Genomic DNA, 17,745 nt, shown 5'->3' on the forward strand with positions numbered 1-17,745 from the left:
CACATAAGACAAACATAAATAAAACTGTCTTAAGATGTTTTTTGGAGGAGTCAGTAGATCATCAAACACAAAGAGAGAAGAAGATCGTTCCAAAGCTTAGGAGCAACAGTCTGAACCATCAGTAGATTCTGATCCACAGACCTCAGAGCCCGAGCTGGGGTGTAAGGCCGGATCAGATCGCTGATGTAAGGAGGAGCTTGACCATGAATAGATCTGAAAGTATGAACCAGAATTTTAAAATTGATCCTTAAAGAAACTGGCAGCCAGTTCAGAGTTTTAAGGATCGGGGAAATGTAAGTTCTTCTACTAGAGCAGCTCAGAGGTTGACCCGGAAGTTTTGTATTAACTGCAGGTGAGAGCTCCTTCTTGTTTGGACACCAAAATAAACTAGTCTAATACGTTTTCTCAGTTGAAGGAAACAGTTTCTGGTCAGTTTTCTGCAGTGTCTAGAGACATGTAGAAAGTACAAACTATCTTCAGAAATAACAGGTGATTTTTAAATACTTAAAAATGCTTCATGATTAGCAAATATTTTGAAGTTACCGCTTAAAGAACGTTGTACCCCAAATACACAAGTTAACCGGTGGCTAACCATGAGTAAAATATTTAAGTACAGCATTGCTCTGTCTGTCATGTGTGATCAATTTGGTTTGTTGATGATGTCGATTGTTCCACTTGTCTGGCTTTTTTCGCTTCAGTTGTCACGTCATAACAACATAATGGCTGCACATTAAACATCGCTGGTGTCCCAGGGCGACCGGACTTTATTTTAAGCAAGGGCTGATTGCAGTGCAAATAAATGATTCTAATATCGTCTGACAAAATGTCTAAAAGTTCAGAGTCTTGTTAGATTTCCATTGACTGAAGGATTGGTTCAAAGTATATTAACATTCATGTTGATATTGTGACCTTTAACGATCCCGGTGTTTGAGCAGAGATTATAGAAACCGAGATGAATGATTGAGTGTCCAGGAATTCAAAGAGTTTATCACTGACAGTTTGGTAAATATCATTTTTTTTTCCAGGCACTAAACATTGACTGCTGAGATGTTTTGCCCTTTTTGTGATTGAGTTTAACACCCCTTTTTGGGAAAACAGAAAGTACTTTTAGGTCAAGGCTGCAGTATTGCAGTTTAGGCACAATAATAGCTTGTTGGATAAAAGCCAAAGTGCCAGATTTTTCTTCTCTAGAATGATGACAAAACTGGAAATAGTATTATTATAGGTGTATTAATGGTCAGATTGTGATGCATAAACATAAATACATAAGTGGAATGTATTCCGGGGCCTGAGAAGGAGAGAAAGAACATGAAAAAGTGAGATAGTGATGGAAGATCAAGTTGGAAACAAAGGTTGAAACCTAAATTATTAAGTTTAAAATAGCATGGAAGCTGTAAATCTACAAAAATATTCACATATTACACAATTCAACATGCGTGATGATCCAAATATTCGCCTTTTATTCATCACTCTCATTAGTTTGCACATATTTCAGTGAGATAAACAACACTTTGGGTGATTTGTCACCAGACGGACGCCCGGACGACGGTGGATGAAAGGAACAATTTGTTCAAATCAAACAATCCAAACTGAGCCATCAAACAAAAGGGAGACAATAAAATAATATATTCTCCTCTAGATCCTATTAAGAGTGGCATGTTAGTTTTGGCTCACTGATCTGTCACGGATGATCCATCTCAACAGCATCTGTCTTCAATTACTCATCACTTCCACTATCGCGTCTCTCATCAGCTTAACGGGGCCCGGGCGAAGATTAGCATAGAGCGTGGCAAGAGGCTATTAATTGTTTTTTTTTCCCGCTATTCTTCCTGAAGACAGCCGAGGGTAATTAAACGACAGGAGAAAAACAAAAGCCAGCGAAGAAGTTGTCATGAAGCGTCTCCAGGGACCCAAGCAACTGTTGCCACGGGAGCAAACAGTTGGACGGATCGCCTCGAGAGGGATCGTCGCCACCTGTGTGAGGGTTTCACGCTCTAATATCCCATGTTCATCGTCTGTGCCGAGCTAAATCGGCAGAACAATGAGCGTTGTACAAAACAAGAATCGAGCTTTTTTGGTTTAGAATAGAATTATATATTAGGGCTGTCTAAGGGCTACATGTCGTCGCTGGTCTGGTTTTGACTAATGCGTTTTTAATGCATTATGTAATTCAGTTAAGGTGTGCTTTGCCATTAAAGCTAACTAAGCTAAAAGCCCATAAAGCTTCAAACGTTGAGATGTGTTTAGTTAGGGCAGAGCGTGGCAAAGACTCTTATTTATGGGTATAGCTTTATATTTGTCGTAGTGCTTTTATATCATGTACATAAAATACAATATTACAACATTTTTTCCACAATTAATATTCCTTTTTTTTGCATTTTACGTATTTAATTTTAATTTGTAAAATAAACATGGCCATATAAATTCAAATTAGGACTACATTTTATTTTCAGATTTTTAGAATGTTTTTTTTTAAGTTTTCCCATTATTTCCAATTATTTATTTGTCCCTTTCTTCTTTTGGCTTGACGGCCCCTTGTATAACATTCACAGTATATAATAGAGACATGTATTTTGAGTTAAGTTCCTCTTTTATCTGGACATGTCCTCTTTTTGGTAATGCCTGTCCAGGGTGGAAATGTACAAAATTCCTTCAAATGTCCAGGCTTTTAGTTTATCTAGCATTTACATCATCGTCATTGTCACATCTCATACCATATTATATTGAGAGTAAATTCACATATCCATCTTCAGTTTAACCCCTATAATAATCGGACATCAGGACTAGACCCAATAGCTCTATCTGAAAAGAACATCACCCTTGATCTGAAGGATGTGAGTTCAATTCCTGGACATTGTCATTTCACAAGTTTATAAAGAGGTCTTATTGTGTCATGGCTGCAATCGAAATATATATCTTGACCTCTCTTTTTTTTGGTGTTAAGACATTATTTATATATTTTGCATAAGAAATAATAAGAGATTATTAATTAATATTTAACCTACCTCTTTTCTTTTTTTCTTTTTTGTTTGTTAGTTTGTGCATTATTCATATCGATACATCAAACCAGAGCAGTTATTCCAGAGAATGACCTCTGATTTTCTAAGATGTGTTGGACTAGAAACATTACAATGCATTTTGTTAAAAAATTTGAATATTTATACAGAACTATTACAGGCCATATTTTGGTTTAGATTATATACAATTTTGCTTATTGTTTTTTGGGTGATTTGCTTTGGATAAATGAATGTATTTTTTATAAAACAACTTTTTATTTTAAGAGGCCTTTTAAGGTGTATTTTGTTGTATTCAGAATATGTATTTACATGAGTTAGAAGTCCATAAAAAAGACCAAAAACCCTAAACATTTTGCAACAACCTTTCTTTGGAGATCCAGAATATGGTCAACTTAGTTTAGTGTATATCTACTAGAATCCCACCAAACAATACTGCACCCAGACGGCGCCATGCAATGTCATGACAACTTCTTAATGTGACTTTAGCACAAAGACTAATCTTTTGCGATAATATAACATAATTATTAAAAAGACTGTCAAGGAAGGAGTAAAGTGACAACTAATGTGCTCTTTGAATAATGATACAGTGTCTTCTTTTTGAAAAAACACTAGATAAAAAGTCACTAGAAACTAGAAAAGTCACTCTGATCTACTGATTCAATGAAACAGGGCTTAGTTTAAATGGAAAGCGCCATCTAGTGGCCTTTTAAAATGAAGACACTGCATCATGATACCTCATCAGATGTTTCATAAGCGCCTCATCAAGCCATCACTACGTTGAAGATAATCCATGAATAATTTGTAAGATTTAACATGGAAATATTTACACAAAAAACGATGGGGATATTTGGCATTTTTAGCGCGATTATTGACTTTCAGCTTGTGAGGTAATTCTTCGAAGTTACCGAAAGTAAACTTTCTTCGCCCAAGGCTGACGGCATTTGTTCTATTACTTCTATTTCATACCATCTGTCGTCATGTTTTCACTTGCCAATGTGTGTCCCTCTGAGCTGGAATAAGTGGAAATGGTGAGATGCTGTCAAGACGTCCCCAATGTATGTTGAGACGTCGCCGTCTACAGTCAATGTTCAACGACCTCAGAAACCAACGGAGCCAAACAAGCATATAGGACAAGAAAAAAAAATGATCCATGCTGGTGCAGGAATTCTTTTGGGATGGAGACGATCGAGAATTGCAGAAAACACATCTGAAGTGATGAAGAAGCGTTAAAAAAAAGTACATATAGACAACTTCTATTTCTAGCCATCAATTTACCCTTTTAAATAACATGATTTTCTAAGATTGTTTTTCATTTTTATCATATAGAAAACTAAAGAAACGATGGATGATAGAATCTACCTTATAATTAGTTTGCGATTGAAATAACGGGTGTGTTGAAGCGAGCCGGATGCGAGGATGCATCACGATGCATGGAGAGTGTGTGTAGGGCACAGCTCTCCTCTGTGACATGATTGATTTGTCTGCGAACAAATCTTATCCTAATTTGAATCTTCACACAGGAAGACAGCCATCACACACCAGGGAATTCTCCCACGAGGGAGGAGGACTGCTCATTCTAAAAGTGCTGTGATTTGTTAACTGCAGCTCCAGATAAAGCACTTGTGGGACTCATGGAGGATCAATGGAAGAAGATGGGAATCTAGCAAGACAGTGGACTTTTTGTCATAAAATATTAGAATTGTTTTTTTTCACTTTTTATTGAAAGAAAAGTGGCACTTTTACCCGTAAATAAAATTTCAATTTTTTTTCCTACTGATATCACCATTCATGAATGAGGTTGAAGATTCGTTTTTTCACGGATAAAACAGCCAAACATTTTATTCGTAATCATCTTCAGGCTTGTTATGAAACAACGACACAGAGGTTTGAGTATTAAAGAAATCTTGTCAAAAGTCTTTGGAGAATAAAAGCGATATTTAAAATATTTTGACGAAAAAGAGTTGAGCTTTTACACCAAAGATAGCAAGAATCTAAAGAAGATTCTCATTTTTTTTTTGTCCACATGGACCAAGTCAGTTTTGAATTGGTCATGTGACAAGTAAGGGGTGTGTATTGGCAAGAATCTTGGGATACGTGTCACGATACAGGGGCAACGATACGATATATTGTGATACTGTAGGATATATTTGTAGTATTGCTCGAATACTTTCCTCTGGTTTTGTAGAATTTGCAGACCACATCACTCGTAACTGTTGTCATTTGTTTTGAAACCGAAACATTTCTAAACACCGGCTTTAAAAGCTGCTGGAGTCGACTGTATCCTCTCGTCCTCAGTCATCGCTGGGATCTCGCGGAATTTTAATGTTCATTTAGCCGTGGAAGATAGAATGACTTCTGCCATCTCGCGGTCAGAAGTTGAATAGCAACAGAAAAAACAAACAAATGGCATGTATATTTAATGTATGTATGTGTGTTTAATGTATTATTTATGTAAATTACTTTATTTTAAAACCACTTTATTGAATCATACACATAAACAAACTATGGTAAAACACATAAACTAGGATTTACAAGCCTAAGATGAAAAAAGTAATAGTTCAATACAGCATTGTGGAAAAGAATATTACAATATATCACCTCCTCCTTACTTACTCCTGGAAGCATAAAACCATTCGCAATATTTGCTCTTTTTTTTTTTAATACTCAGTTGTTTAAAAGTCTATGGGCTGAATCCCGGCCGCCAAGTTATTTGATGTGGCCTGCGGACGGTTGGCTCGAAATCAAAGTAGATCAATGTTCTTGTTGACCTCCTGACCTGCCATATAAACATGTCAGAGTTTAGTGTTTGGTAAGGAATAGAGATTATTGATGTAGACCAAGGGTCTTAAACCCAACTGGCTTGGGGGCCACCAGAGGGCAATTCTCGAGGAGAATCAGCCACAGGTTCAAAACGGTACACTGAACAGAATCGAAAAAGGTATTTTTCTAAACGTTCTTAACGTTATTTTATGTCTCATCTTTTATGGATTATCAAGAAACTGTTGAAGTCAGTTTTTATCTTCTCACTTTGACAACCTCTACTTGATAAGAGCTACAAACTACCATCAACACGAACGAGTGCAATGATCGCAAAGTTTTAAGTGATGAGTTTGATGCAGACCCGAGCTCTCTGTTATTAAAAAGATATATTACTGCCTTTATTCGGCATGTTTTCGTTAAAAAGCCATTATTAAACGTGTTTGGAAAATAAGCCGCAGAGGCAGAACAACAGAGAAGGAAGCGGGCGAGAGACGGCAGGAATTTAATTTAGTGATAATAGATCTGCTCAATTTTTCCATGTCAACAGACAGGTCGAATAAAGTTATTAGGATTCAGAGGGAGCTGTCGCGTTACGTGTGCGCTCCAAAAAAAAAAAAGACTTTATTCAAATGACCTTCAGGCTTTTTTTTTTGTTGTTGTTGTGCTTGTTAGTGTCGACTGTGTGCTCGTCTGGTTCTGGGAAACAATTAGAATGAAGCTCCGCTACACAGGAGTCATAACAACAGAGGGAACATGTTTGTACTGGTTTCAAAGTGTTTTTGAAGATTTTTTTAGAAATACTTTTGATGACGTCACCAGGAAAAGGTGGTGTGTCCCAAATCACACTTAATATTTGGAGTACACATGTGTGTCTGCCTTGAGCAGTGTGACAAAATGAAGTGCGCCTTCAGGGCAGACACCAGATGCAACACTAATGGACTCAGGGACTCATTAATTCCTCGTGATATTAGATTTTTTAATTCTGTGTTTGAGGGCATGACTGGAGTGAAAAGATGATTCTATTCTATTTTAATCTTTGTATCCTTTTTCTTTGATCTTTAGATTTAGATGGTGTCATCTTGCACTATCTTTTTATTGCACTTTGTTCTTGTTCCGAAGAAAATCTCCGGAGGGATCAATAAAGTTTATTTAATCTAATCTAAAATGTCTTGAGAAAACATTAATTATACTACAGAACAACAACACACATCAACAATAATAACACAATGAAACACATCTAATTCACTTGTTTCGATTGGCCAAAATTGCTGCCAATATTTGGCGATCCGGTTATAACGGCCGGTTATAATCAACGTTAAAAAGTAGTAGAAGAAGAAGCTGTCGATTAATTTCCAGTAAGTGTGTAGCGATGTTGTCTGATTTGAGACAGTACTACCCTGTCAAAATTTGGGCACAGTGTACTGTAAAACAGTGCACATATAGAAGTGCGCACTTTAAGACACAGCCATGGTTTGGACTGTCACGGATGTTCACTTAAGTCATTGGAATCTCCAAAATGGTAGAAGCATGGACCTTAAAGTCACATGCTGCTTCTTTTTCCCCCTTTTTTTTTCTTAACTCCAGAGCCTGTAAGTTCGAAGCCGAGGGTTAGCCGAGAGAGTTATCATATAAACAAGTCGAAAACACACGTTCTCCTCAGAGTGTTTAGCTGTTCCTCCCTGTGTTTCGCTCGCACTAGGTGTTTTTGTGATGGAAAACCTCCAGGAGCGAGAAAAGCTAAGAAACAATTCTGACCGGCGATATTACCCCGAGTGACTGAGAGTGCTGTTGAGAGCAAAGAAACCATCATAAATCAGCAGGAAGTCCCGGCTGCTGACCAGGCCCTGCCTCTCCTTTTCAGATAAATAAACCTGCGGTGTCAGTGTGTTTAGTAGCAGAAGTCAACTTTTCTGGTCAATTTGCAGAATATATTTCCCATTTTACCTTCAGTTCAACCCCGTTTTTAATTTATTTCTTTGTGGATTTGTGATGGATTTCTACTGGTCGGCTCGCATGGATCGAACATGAGGCCCGGGGGGTACAAAATATGCCGCCAAGTCGTTGTGTGTGGCCCGCCGGATTTTTGGCTCAAAATTAAAGTTTATAAGGAACATAGATTATACAGATACTTATTCATAGAACAAACATGTTGTTTTTTCAAAGATAAATCACCAGAAAGTCCCACCCACATCCAGCTATTTAATTATTTGTTCTTTTTTTTAAACCAGCAATGTCAGTGTATTGTGTGGTAGAAGCTGTATTGAGGTTCAGGTACCACTTTTCTGTTCAATTTGCAGAATGTTTTTCCCCTATTGAGCGTCAGTTTAAACCCTTTTTTTTATCTATTTTATCCTTTTGGGAGATTTGTGGTGTATTTCTACTGCTCTGTTCACAGGAATGTAAACATTAGGAACGGGGGCCAAAATATGACCGGCCCAGTCCTTTTATTTGGCCCGCCTGGTTGTTGGTAAAGAAATCAAGTAGATAAGGAATATAAGTTATAAAGAGGCTTCCAAAGAACCAACAAGTAGACATTTTCAAGAGCAAATCAGTAGAAAGTCCCACTTTGCATCCTGGTAAAAAGAGGTAGGACATCTTTTAGATTGAAAAAAATATTTGTAAATTGTTTTAAGTCAGGAAAAAAAACTGTTTAAACTGTTTTCCCATTTCAGCCCAACCTTTTTTTTAGATGATATTTGTGTGTATGTGTGATGTTATGGATATATCATCAGAATCGGAATGATATATTTTGAAATATAATTAATGAAATAAAATACATTCAAATTAAATAAATAGATAACATATAATATGATTTCATTAAATAAGGAACTTGGACTTCAAATTTGGCATTTAAAAATTACTTCAGTCTTTTGTCCATTCTCTTCTCTTGGCCCTTCTAGCGTTCTCAGGGTCAAGGTGACCCAAAGGCCCGAAAACCAATGTTTTTTTTGGCCCTGAGATTACACAAGGATAACCCATGTTAATTGAATACTTCTACGAGTTGTATTGTTTAAAATCTAGTATATCCGTGAGCCATCAAGAACGCAGCAAAACTAACTCAAAAACAACACTTTTGCAAATCTCTGTCATCCAGATTCAGATTCCATTTATAACCTTAACTAGTGTAATGAAGTGTTAATGTTGTCACACAGGAGTCGCTTTTTTTTTTACCTTTCCAGACAAAACCTCTTTCATTTCTTTTGCATCAAGTGAGTCAGATGGTGCAGCTCTTCATCGCATCGTGTTCTCTTTCATCAGCGGCCCAGTTTCATGGGCGTGAAGGCAAACCACAGGTGGACTGTGTTATTCTTTTAAGTGCTTCGCTTCTGTCGGCAGGGAAAGCAAATCGCTGGGTATCAAAAGGTGCGTGTAAACAGTTTAGCCTCGATATCGTCATAATTGAAGTGCGATTTGTCGCCAAATTGCTCTTCAAACAAACGTAGCATCTGAGTCACGAGATTAGCTCAGTCAGGTGATCCAGCCTCATGAATAATGACTTTTACAATAATACAGTGGTATTTATTCAGCAATATTTTTAATTGCTTGCATTGAAACAGCATTTTTTTTCAACTGGAGCGCGGAGACAAAGATATATCGTGCCCTATTATCCATCTCAGCCTTTAATTCAAATAACACGGGCAGACGTTTTAACAGGCGCGACCTTTCACGATTGTTACCAGGGCTCGGAAGGTGTCGGCAGCTGCTTAGTCTTCACCGGCGGAAAGTGTCAGTGATCGATCGCATTCTTTTTTTATTTTTTTATTTTAGCTTTTTGAACAATGAAACTTTGCCTCTCGTCTTATCAGACAAAACTTTTCCACCCCTTCGCAACATGTTTTTATAGTTAGAAAAGTTATTTAATATGATGATGATCAGGTATATATTTGAACTTTATTTTGTGGCTCACCTTCTACACTAAAATTCCAATTTTATTTTCAACTCTTTCCCTTCTTAAATGAGTTGGAACATTCTTGTTTGATGCCAAGAACTTAAATCTACCATTTCAATTGTCTTAGCGAGTAGATTTAAGAAGTAGCAGCAGCTATTGTCATGGTAGGACAAAATGATTGAGTTTGTTGCCTGGAAACATCAATTGTTTCCAGAAACTTGTAATGAGAAGGTGATCCATTCTTAAAGCAGGTATTACGACAACTTCTTTAAACGCCACATTTCTGCAGCTTCATTTTTCAATAACATTTCTTTCAAACTGTTGAATCATAACGTGTTTCTTTCAAGAGACATTCAATGATACTTTATAAGAGAAAATAAAGACCACATTGAAAGCACAATGAGCGACAGTGGTGAGAAATAACGTTCTTTTAAGAGACAGAAACCGTAGATAGAAGATCTCTGAAGCAAAGCAAATTACAATAAAATGATCCAGACTGTGGAAACTGAGAAGCGGAAATCGTACCTTGATACATTGGCAATGACTTTCTTGGCCTATTGTTAGTTAAATATAAACAGAGCAATGAAGATCCAGATGGTTGTAATTGAACACCGACCCAAGACCCATAAGGTTTTTAAATAACTATTATTTTGCCAACAGAAAGACAGACGGAATTATCGTTTTAAAAATACTATAGACAAAGAACATTTTCGAAGAACAAGTAACGTCAAAAGAAGAGTTTGATGGTCTCTCTCAGAACCAGCCCAAACCACGATTGGGCCCTTAGCAAAAATTTCCTTTGGCCCCCCCCATACATTTGACCGCCACATTTATCATGTTATATATTTTTGTTTACACACAACACAATAAGCTGATCAATCACTTTTATTTAGTTTTTTTTAAATCCTAGAAAATTGAGCAAAAGTTGTGCAAAAAACAATACCAACCAACAACAAAAATGAATGATATAAATTAAATACTTAAATAAAAACAAAAAGAATACAAAAATGTACAACATAACAGTTATGTACAACAAAAAAATGTTGATATTATAATTTTTGGAAGCTTCCTAGCTTTTCAGGAAGAAACATAATTTATTAAAAATAATAATAATAATTAAATGAACATAATATCCCATAGAATTGGGTGTTCATGGTGCGGCCATTCGAGAATCTTTCCTGTGATCGAAGCTTTAGCGACAAAAGTACGCTACATTGTTAAAAAGCTACACACTTCCCTTTTCTATACAACTCTCTTTAAAGGTCTTCAGAGTTTCTTCTTCGTCACAGTCAGCTAAACTGACACCACCATGCAAGTTCTTCCTTAAAGCAAAGAGATACTTTGGACAAAGCTGTGACCAATATAAAGAATAAAGTTCCTTATCAATTCCCTTCAGACGCCGATATAAGTCATCAAGAGTTAAAGTCGGAGTAGAGTAGATGAATCGTAGCGAGCCTCCTGAAGATAAGCCAACACAGCGGTGTGCTTCCTCAGCCTTATCTGGCTCCGCGAGGCTCGACTGTTAACAAGTTCATGTGGGTCGCCTAATTGATGACACAACAACTGCGACAATAATCAGACCTGAGCTGTGCTGCGAGCAGCAGTTTGGGAGGTACGACTGCCTATAATCACATAATTGTCATTTGAGGTCTGATCGTTAATTAAGCTTGAAGTCGGGGCGAAGGGGAAGCGGCTCATGTGGAGCGCCACCCATGGTCCCCCGGAATCAAGCTCTCGCCGGGAACAGAATTTCATTAGCTCTGGTTCACGTGTGCAGGTATAATGTACTGTTAAAGACCTCATTATAACTATATTAGATTTGTTTGTTGGGTATTTTATTTATGGTGTATTATTTATTTATATGCCATTTAATTGTAATGTCTGTTTTTTTATTTTAATTTATTGTGTTTTATTTTATTTATTCATATGTTTTATTTGTAATTTATACATATTATTTTCATTTTTTTAAAATATATATATTCTGTAATTCCACTAAAATAAATCCCAGTGTTGTTGCCTCACCACTGGCAATAAAAGTTTTCCAATTCTGATCAATTTTATGTATGGATTATACAGTACTTTTTCCTTGGGGGGGGTCATTTTAAAATTACTCAATTTTTCTTGTTGTGTATTTATTTTTTAAAAAGAATTAGATAGTTCTGTAAAAACAACATCAGCCAACCTCCACCTCAAAATTAACCAAAAATAATAAATGATGAGGCAAATAAGAACAATTATAATAATTCAATATAAATAATTAAATAAAAAAAGCATGTGCCAGTTCCATACATCCACTTTTGGCTTAATCTATTGACATTTAAAAATGTTTATTAATTTGATTTTCATTAGCCTAGACCCAAAAATAGGCTTGTTATGAACTCGTTCAGCCTGGGTATAATAATCCGATTTAGGTTTTTATATCATATTCATTACCAAAAAGGTTAACGTTATAAAAATGAACAAAAAAAGTGGGTTCACCAGACTGGGCTGGAAGCCACTTTTTCTTGGCCACTATGATACTTCCATTCGATTCAATAAACATGTGTATAAAATACGCAAAATTATAAACAGGCACTTAATTAAGATCTCATTGAATAAGCCTCAACTTAAGAGTCGATTCACGTTTAAAATTCACGGCACGGCGTTGGCACTTGATGTTTAATTGATTGACAAGTCTTAAGCAACTGCAGGGGTATTTAATCAAGGTATTCATAAATACTGACGCAGTCTTCATGCTGTTAAGTTTATTTATACAACTCATGCTTGTCTACATCGAATCAACCAACACACATTTTTTTTTTATTATGTAGTGAAATGTAGTCCATGAAACTCAAACAAGGAATTTAACCTTTTGATGTAAATTGTTTCGGAAAAAATGTTTTTTTTTTCGCTTTATATTTATAAATTCCACCCATTTTAGGCTGAATTTCTCAGTGAACGCCTGGGATTTTTAAGTTCGGGAAAAGATCATGAAGCAGAAAAAAGAGATGTAGGGTGTAGTTACAAACATTTAATGTAGAATACATGGTTCTACACTAATGTCAATGTTTTGTTTTTGTCAGCATTTCTGGTTCTACGGGAAAGCCGAGACGGTCGCCGCACGTGCCTTTATTACAACGTACAAGATTGTTTTTGCAATAACCATCGTCAGGGGAGTTGTTTCCTCTGCCGACGGTCCGGTTTCCTGTTCGCTGAATTCTATAAAAATTCACTGAGCTGATTTTAATGACCTCATGTGGGAGCAGTGTAGCATATACAAAGAGAGGAAATTGGAAAGAAAGTGGCCACTTTAGGACTCATTTAGCGGAGATATTCAGTGTCTCTGAGCATATTCTTTTTGCCCACCTAACCCCCCCCACGCGATGAGTATCTGTATTGCCAACAATAACACAAGCTGATACGGATCTTTTTCCAATATCCAAGATGGAGCCCAAGACAATGAGCGGCCATATTTACTTTATTAAGACACGGTGAATGTCCTGCTGTTTAGGATGACATCATGTTGTTGTTTACAATAGTAAATGTGCTCTTTAAAATTAATAATGAACCAAAAAAAGGGGCTTTTCAGTGACGCATGAAAGGTCCGCCATAATGGTGGAAATAACATGATAAAAACATATAAGTTTGGAGTGGAAGCTGTGTGTTTACTAAGTTAGAAATAAGTATTTTTTACTTTTTGTATTACACAGCCAAATATTCAAATATTTAATAAATGTCTGGACTTAAAAATGTGAATTATTTATCTTGGAGAGCTCATTTTTTTAATACATTTGACGGCCATTAAATAAAAACCGTCAAACTGTGTATTGTTGTCATAGTGTCATATAAAGGGTTAATTATTAGGTTGAATTAGATTGACTTTATTAATCCTCTTAATTCTTAAAATTCTTAGACAGTGTACATATAGAAATATTAGAAATATTATTTCAAGCTGAGAATAAAAGTCTTCCCAACTGTATTCAACATTTCTTTAAACTGAGAGAAAATCGTTACAATGTAGGAGGGTTGTGTGTCTGGAATATGTAAAGTGAGAACTAACGTTAAATATAGATAGATAGATAGATAGATAGAATACAGATTTCATTTTTGTTCATTATGGAATGGAATAAGTGACGAACTGAAATTGTGTAGAGCACTGGTGAGTTTCTAGAAAGCATTGGAAGGTAAAATACCCAAGGATTACAATTTAAAATGACTGAAACACGAACTTTTTTTGTGTGTTTTCTTCTATTTTGTATAATTTATATTTTTGGTTATTTCATGGATAGGATGTATAGGATTGGCAACAGTTTGTTTAAAGTTTTGTGGTGAGAAAATGTCGAGTGGAAGTCTGTATGTCGATAGTTGCCAATTGATTGCACATAAACGAAGTGTTTTGTATGGTAACCAAAATAACACTATTCATTTGTTCAGTTAATCCTTCTGGAGATCTCCTTTTTATATTTGGTGTCCAGTTCACAGCAGAAAATAGAAGGTACCGAAGTTTCATAAAAGCGAGAACAAAGAGCAAATAAAAAGAACAAAGTTCAAAAAGATGACAAAGTGCAAATATAAGGAGCATAGATCAAGGTAAATAACACAAAGACCTAAAAGGATACAATATAAGTAAGTAAGTAAGTAATTTATATTTTTTAGAGCGCTTTTCTAGACCAGGGTCACAAAGCGCTTTAACAATCAAATAATACTCAATAAAATATATACTTTAAAGGTCAAGATAACTCCGAGAATAACACATGAGTTTCAGAAAATCAGGGAAAAGCCTGCACGAATAAGAAAAACATCATCCCTTCACTCTTCTCCTGACCCCAAACTCAAGAGCTATAAAGTCTAAATCTATCTCATAAGAATTGAAAATAATATTCATCCCAAAATGTTCAATTATACAATAAAAAAGACTCGAACAAGAGCATGTTTGTGTTTCAAGGAGGTGTTTTGTCTGGTAAATTCTGGTGTAGTTCACTCTGTTTGGATTCGTTTTATTGAGCCAAGTTTGTTCCCGAGGAAGCTGAAGATACACAACAGTGTTGGTAATAAAGCTACAATATTCATTAACTTGAATTATGTAACAACACGATAAACAACACGAGCGATAAATAATGTGCCTGTAGAGCGGGACCACTGTTTCTTTGGTCTGGTGGATTCTAGTCTCATCCCAGGAAGAAAAGAAGGATTAAAGAGAGTAATTCATGATCCGATGTTTTTCTTTTCGAAAAGAATGTGACGTCCTTGCGTAAGAGATTGAAACTTTTGTTCATCACCTTTTCGTTCTTTCTCCCTCAGGCAGATCAGTCGTAGTGAAGTTATCCCCGACCTCTCGTCTGATGAGCAGATGGTTGCAGACATTAGCAAACGATAACTGTGTTCAAGTTTAATCTTTGATTCAGTAGAATTTTTTGACTTTTAGATTCAGATTCACTAAAATGATGCTGAAGTGCTGAAGATTGTGTTTTTAAAAACAACACCACAGGCGTTGGTTCTTCATCCGTTCCCATCCTTTGTCGGAGGTCAAACGGATCCAATAAATACCAAACCCATTAACCATGTGAGGAGAATAAGAATGAAAACGAAGCCTAATGTTTGTTTCTCAGGCACGTGTGTTTGTCATTTGTTTAAAATCACTTCCTACTTTATCACTCAGGTAAAGTGTTTTCATGCGATCGTGACTAATCCCGCCGTGTCGGCGCTGAGGTCTTTGGATTCCCGACGAGTTCTTGATGCGACTCTATTGATTCCATCGACTTAAATGGATGTAAACAAATGTTCATTTATTAAAATTGTTTTCTCGTTGGATTTCCACACAGGGTTGATGGAAGAGCTTGTTAAATAAAAACATCCAGCATTAGAGAAGGAAGAGTTTAGGTTTGTTTTTAGATAAAAAGATCATCATTAATGCTTTTCTTTCCCTTTAATTGTTTTAATAATAAGTGTAGCTATTCTCACAAAAGCCTCTTTGCAGGAAAATGGCTATTTAATACTATATAATACTTCTCCATTTGGTCCCATTGTATTTAATGGTGGGCTGGCTGACTGACTGTAAAAAATAAATAAATAAAAGTAAGAAAAAAAGCATTTGTCGCTGACAAATTACATGTCCAATCTCTGGACTGTAAGTCGGAAGACGGTTACAGCTGCAATATATCCAAGGACAAGTCGCTACGCTTTACAGTGCAGACAAGAACGGGTTGATTCAAGCAAATGGAAAAAAATCAAAGAATCTTCCTATATGACTGCACTTTATGACCGATTCTTGTTGCGCAAACATGTCTGACTTTTAAACTTTAACACCACTTTAAAAAAAAAAAGCTTGTTTTAGCGAAAGAAAACATTTAACAATTTGGTAGCGAAATTGTTCGTCTCTTTTCACTGTTTTTCTCCATTTAAAATCACTGCCAAACAAACAAACTAAAAGCTTTTTTGGTCTTTACCAGTAACTGTGGAAGAACCCAGTTGAATATAAATTGTAAAGTTGTAAAGTGCGTTTCCAGACCAGGATCACAAAGCGCTTGAACAATCAAAACAATACACAGCTAAGAATACAAACAAATTTAAATTTCCTGAACCGTGTTCAGGAACCATCAGTAGCTTCTGATCCACAGACCTCTGAGCCCGAGCTGGGGTGTAAGGCTGGATCAGATCACTGATGTAAGGAGGAGCCTGACCATGAACAGATCTGAAAGTAAGAACCAGAATTTTTAAATTGATCCTGAAAGAAACTGGCAGCCAGTGAAGAGTTTTAAGGACCGGGGAGATGTGAGTTCTTCTACTAGAGCGGGTCAGAATTCTCACTGCAGAGTTTTGTATTAACTCTTCTTGTTTAGACATGAAAAATATACATAAATATTAGCATAATTGTACAGAGACAGCAAAAATACATTGAATCAACATTGATACATTGTCAGGCAACATTGATTTCTAAAATATAAACAACATTGAAAGTACTGGCTATGATCAACATTAAAACAATGTGGGTTTTTAACCAATACTAACACTGAATTAACATTTATTCAACCATATTATTATTATTATTATTATATGCCTTGAATACTTTGATACCTAGCTTTGTCGCAACTGGCCACAGATGTCCAAATCCCCGGCACAAATGTCCCCTCTCCCACCATGTATTTGTTGAAAGGAAGTCAACTTTGAATACCAAAACTAACCAATTTGACTAATAATCAACATTGAATCAATTTAATTTCTGGCTAGCATCTTCTCTACAGATAAACAGGTGTCTTTCATGTCAATTAGCAAAGGGCGCTAGCTAGAAACTAGAAATATATAACTAAAATATGTTTGATTGATATTGTTTTTCTACACTGTCACAGCTACACAAGGATGACCAAACATATGTAACCATTACTAAAGCAACATTTTATACCGATGTTATTATTATTTTTTTAATACTTTTTTTTTGTATTTCAGGTGAAATTTGGTCGGTTCGGCTTCGTGTGGGACGCGGCCGTCCTGGAGTACGTGGCCAACAACGACGACGACTGCTCCTTCTACGCGGTCACCAGTCACGCCCCGGATCGTGGATACGGTATCGCGATGCAGCACGGAAGCCCTTACAGAGACGTGTTCTCCCAGAGGTAGGAACTGCTTTTATTTGAAGTTATGCAAGTTTTTCCTTAGCAACGTCCATATTCACTCCGTCATGGGTTGAGTAGACGTTTTTAATACGGAGCGCTGCAGCAATAAAAGGTGTCCCTGTGCGGCAGATCTAATCCACTCTGTAGGTCAAACACATTGTAAAAAAGGCAAATAAATGTGCGTCCTATTTACATATATAAAAAGGGAGGCAGATGGCACTTTCACAATTGGTGCGGTTTTGTGTTCGTGGAATTCACAGACACACAAATAAGTTCATGTAAAAACTCCAAACGGTTTAGTTTAATGTGATCATCACGGAGTCACACCATCAGGGTTTATAGCTTCCTCGTTGATGTTTGCTGCGGGGATTTTTGTTTTGTTTCTTAAAACCCCTCTCGGTTTATTACAACTACTTTCTGGTGTTTATTACTGATTTGACTAAAGTGATTGTGCCTTTTTTTTATAGTGGGGCTCAAGTTCTCAGATCAT

General features: G+C 36.3%; 1 protein-coding gene across 4 annotated transcripts in view; it reads left to right on the forward strand.

Moving 5' to 3' along the window:
• grid2 (glutamate receptor, ionotropic, delta 2) overlaps window positions 1-17,745 on the forward strand; it is a 447,398-nt gene that overhangs the window by 396,911 nt on the left and 32,742 nt on the right. For all 4 annotated transcript variants that reach the window (XM_087792456.1, XM_087792434.1, XM_087792441.1 and 1 more), the window contains exon 14: window positions 17,089-17,255. In XM_087792456.1, coding sequence (XP_087648582.1) covers window positions 17,089-17,255 — 167 coding nt within the window. The remainder of the gene's footprint in view (window positions 1-17,088; window positions 17,256-17,745) is intronic.

This window comes from Callionymus lyra, chromosome 1 (assembly GCF_982586985.1).
Source record: "Callionymus lyra chromosome 1, fCalLyr1.hap1.1, whole genome shotgun sequence".
NCBI classification, from domain to species: Eukaryota; Metazoa; Chordata; class Actinopteri; order Syngnathiformes; family Callionymidae; genus Callionymus; species Callionymus lyra.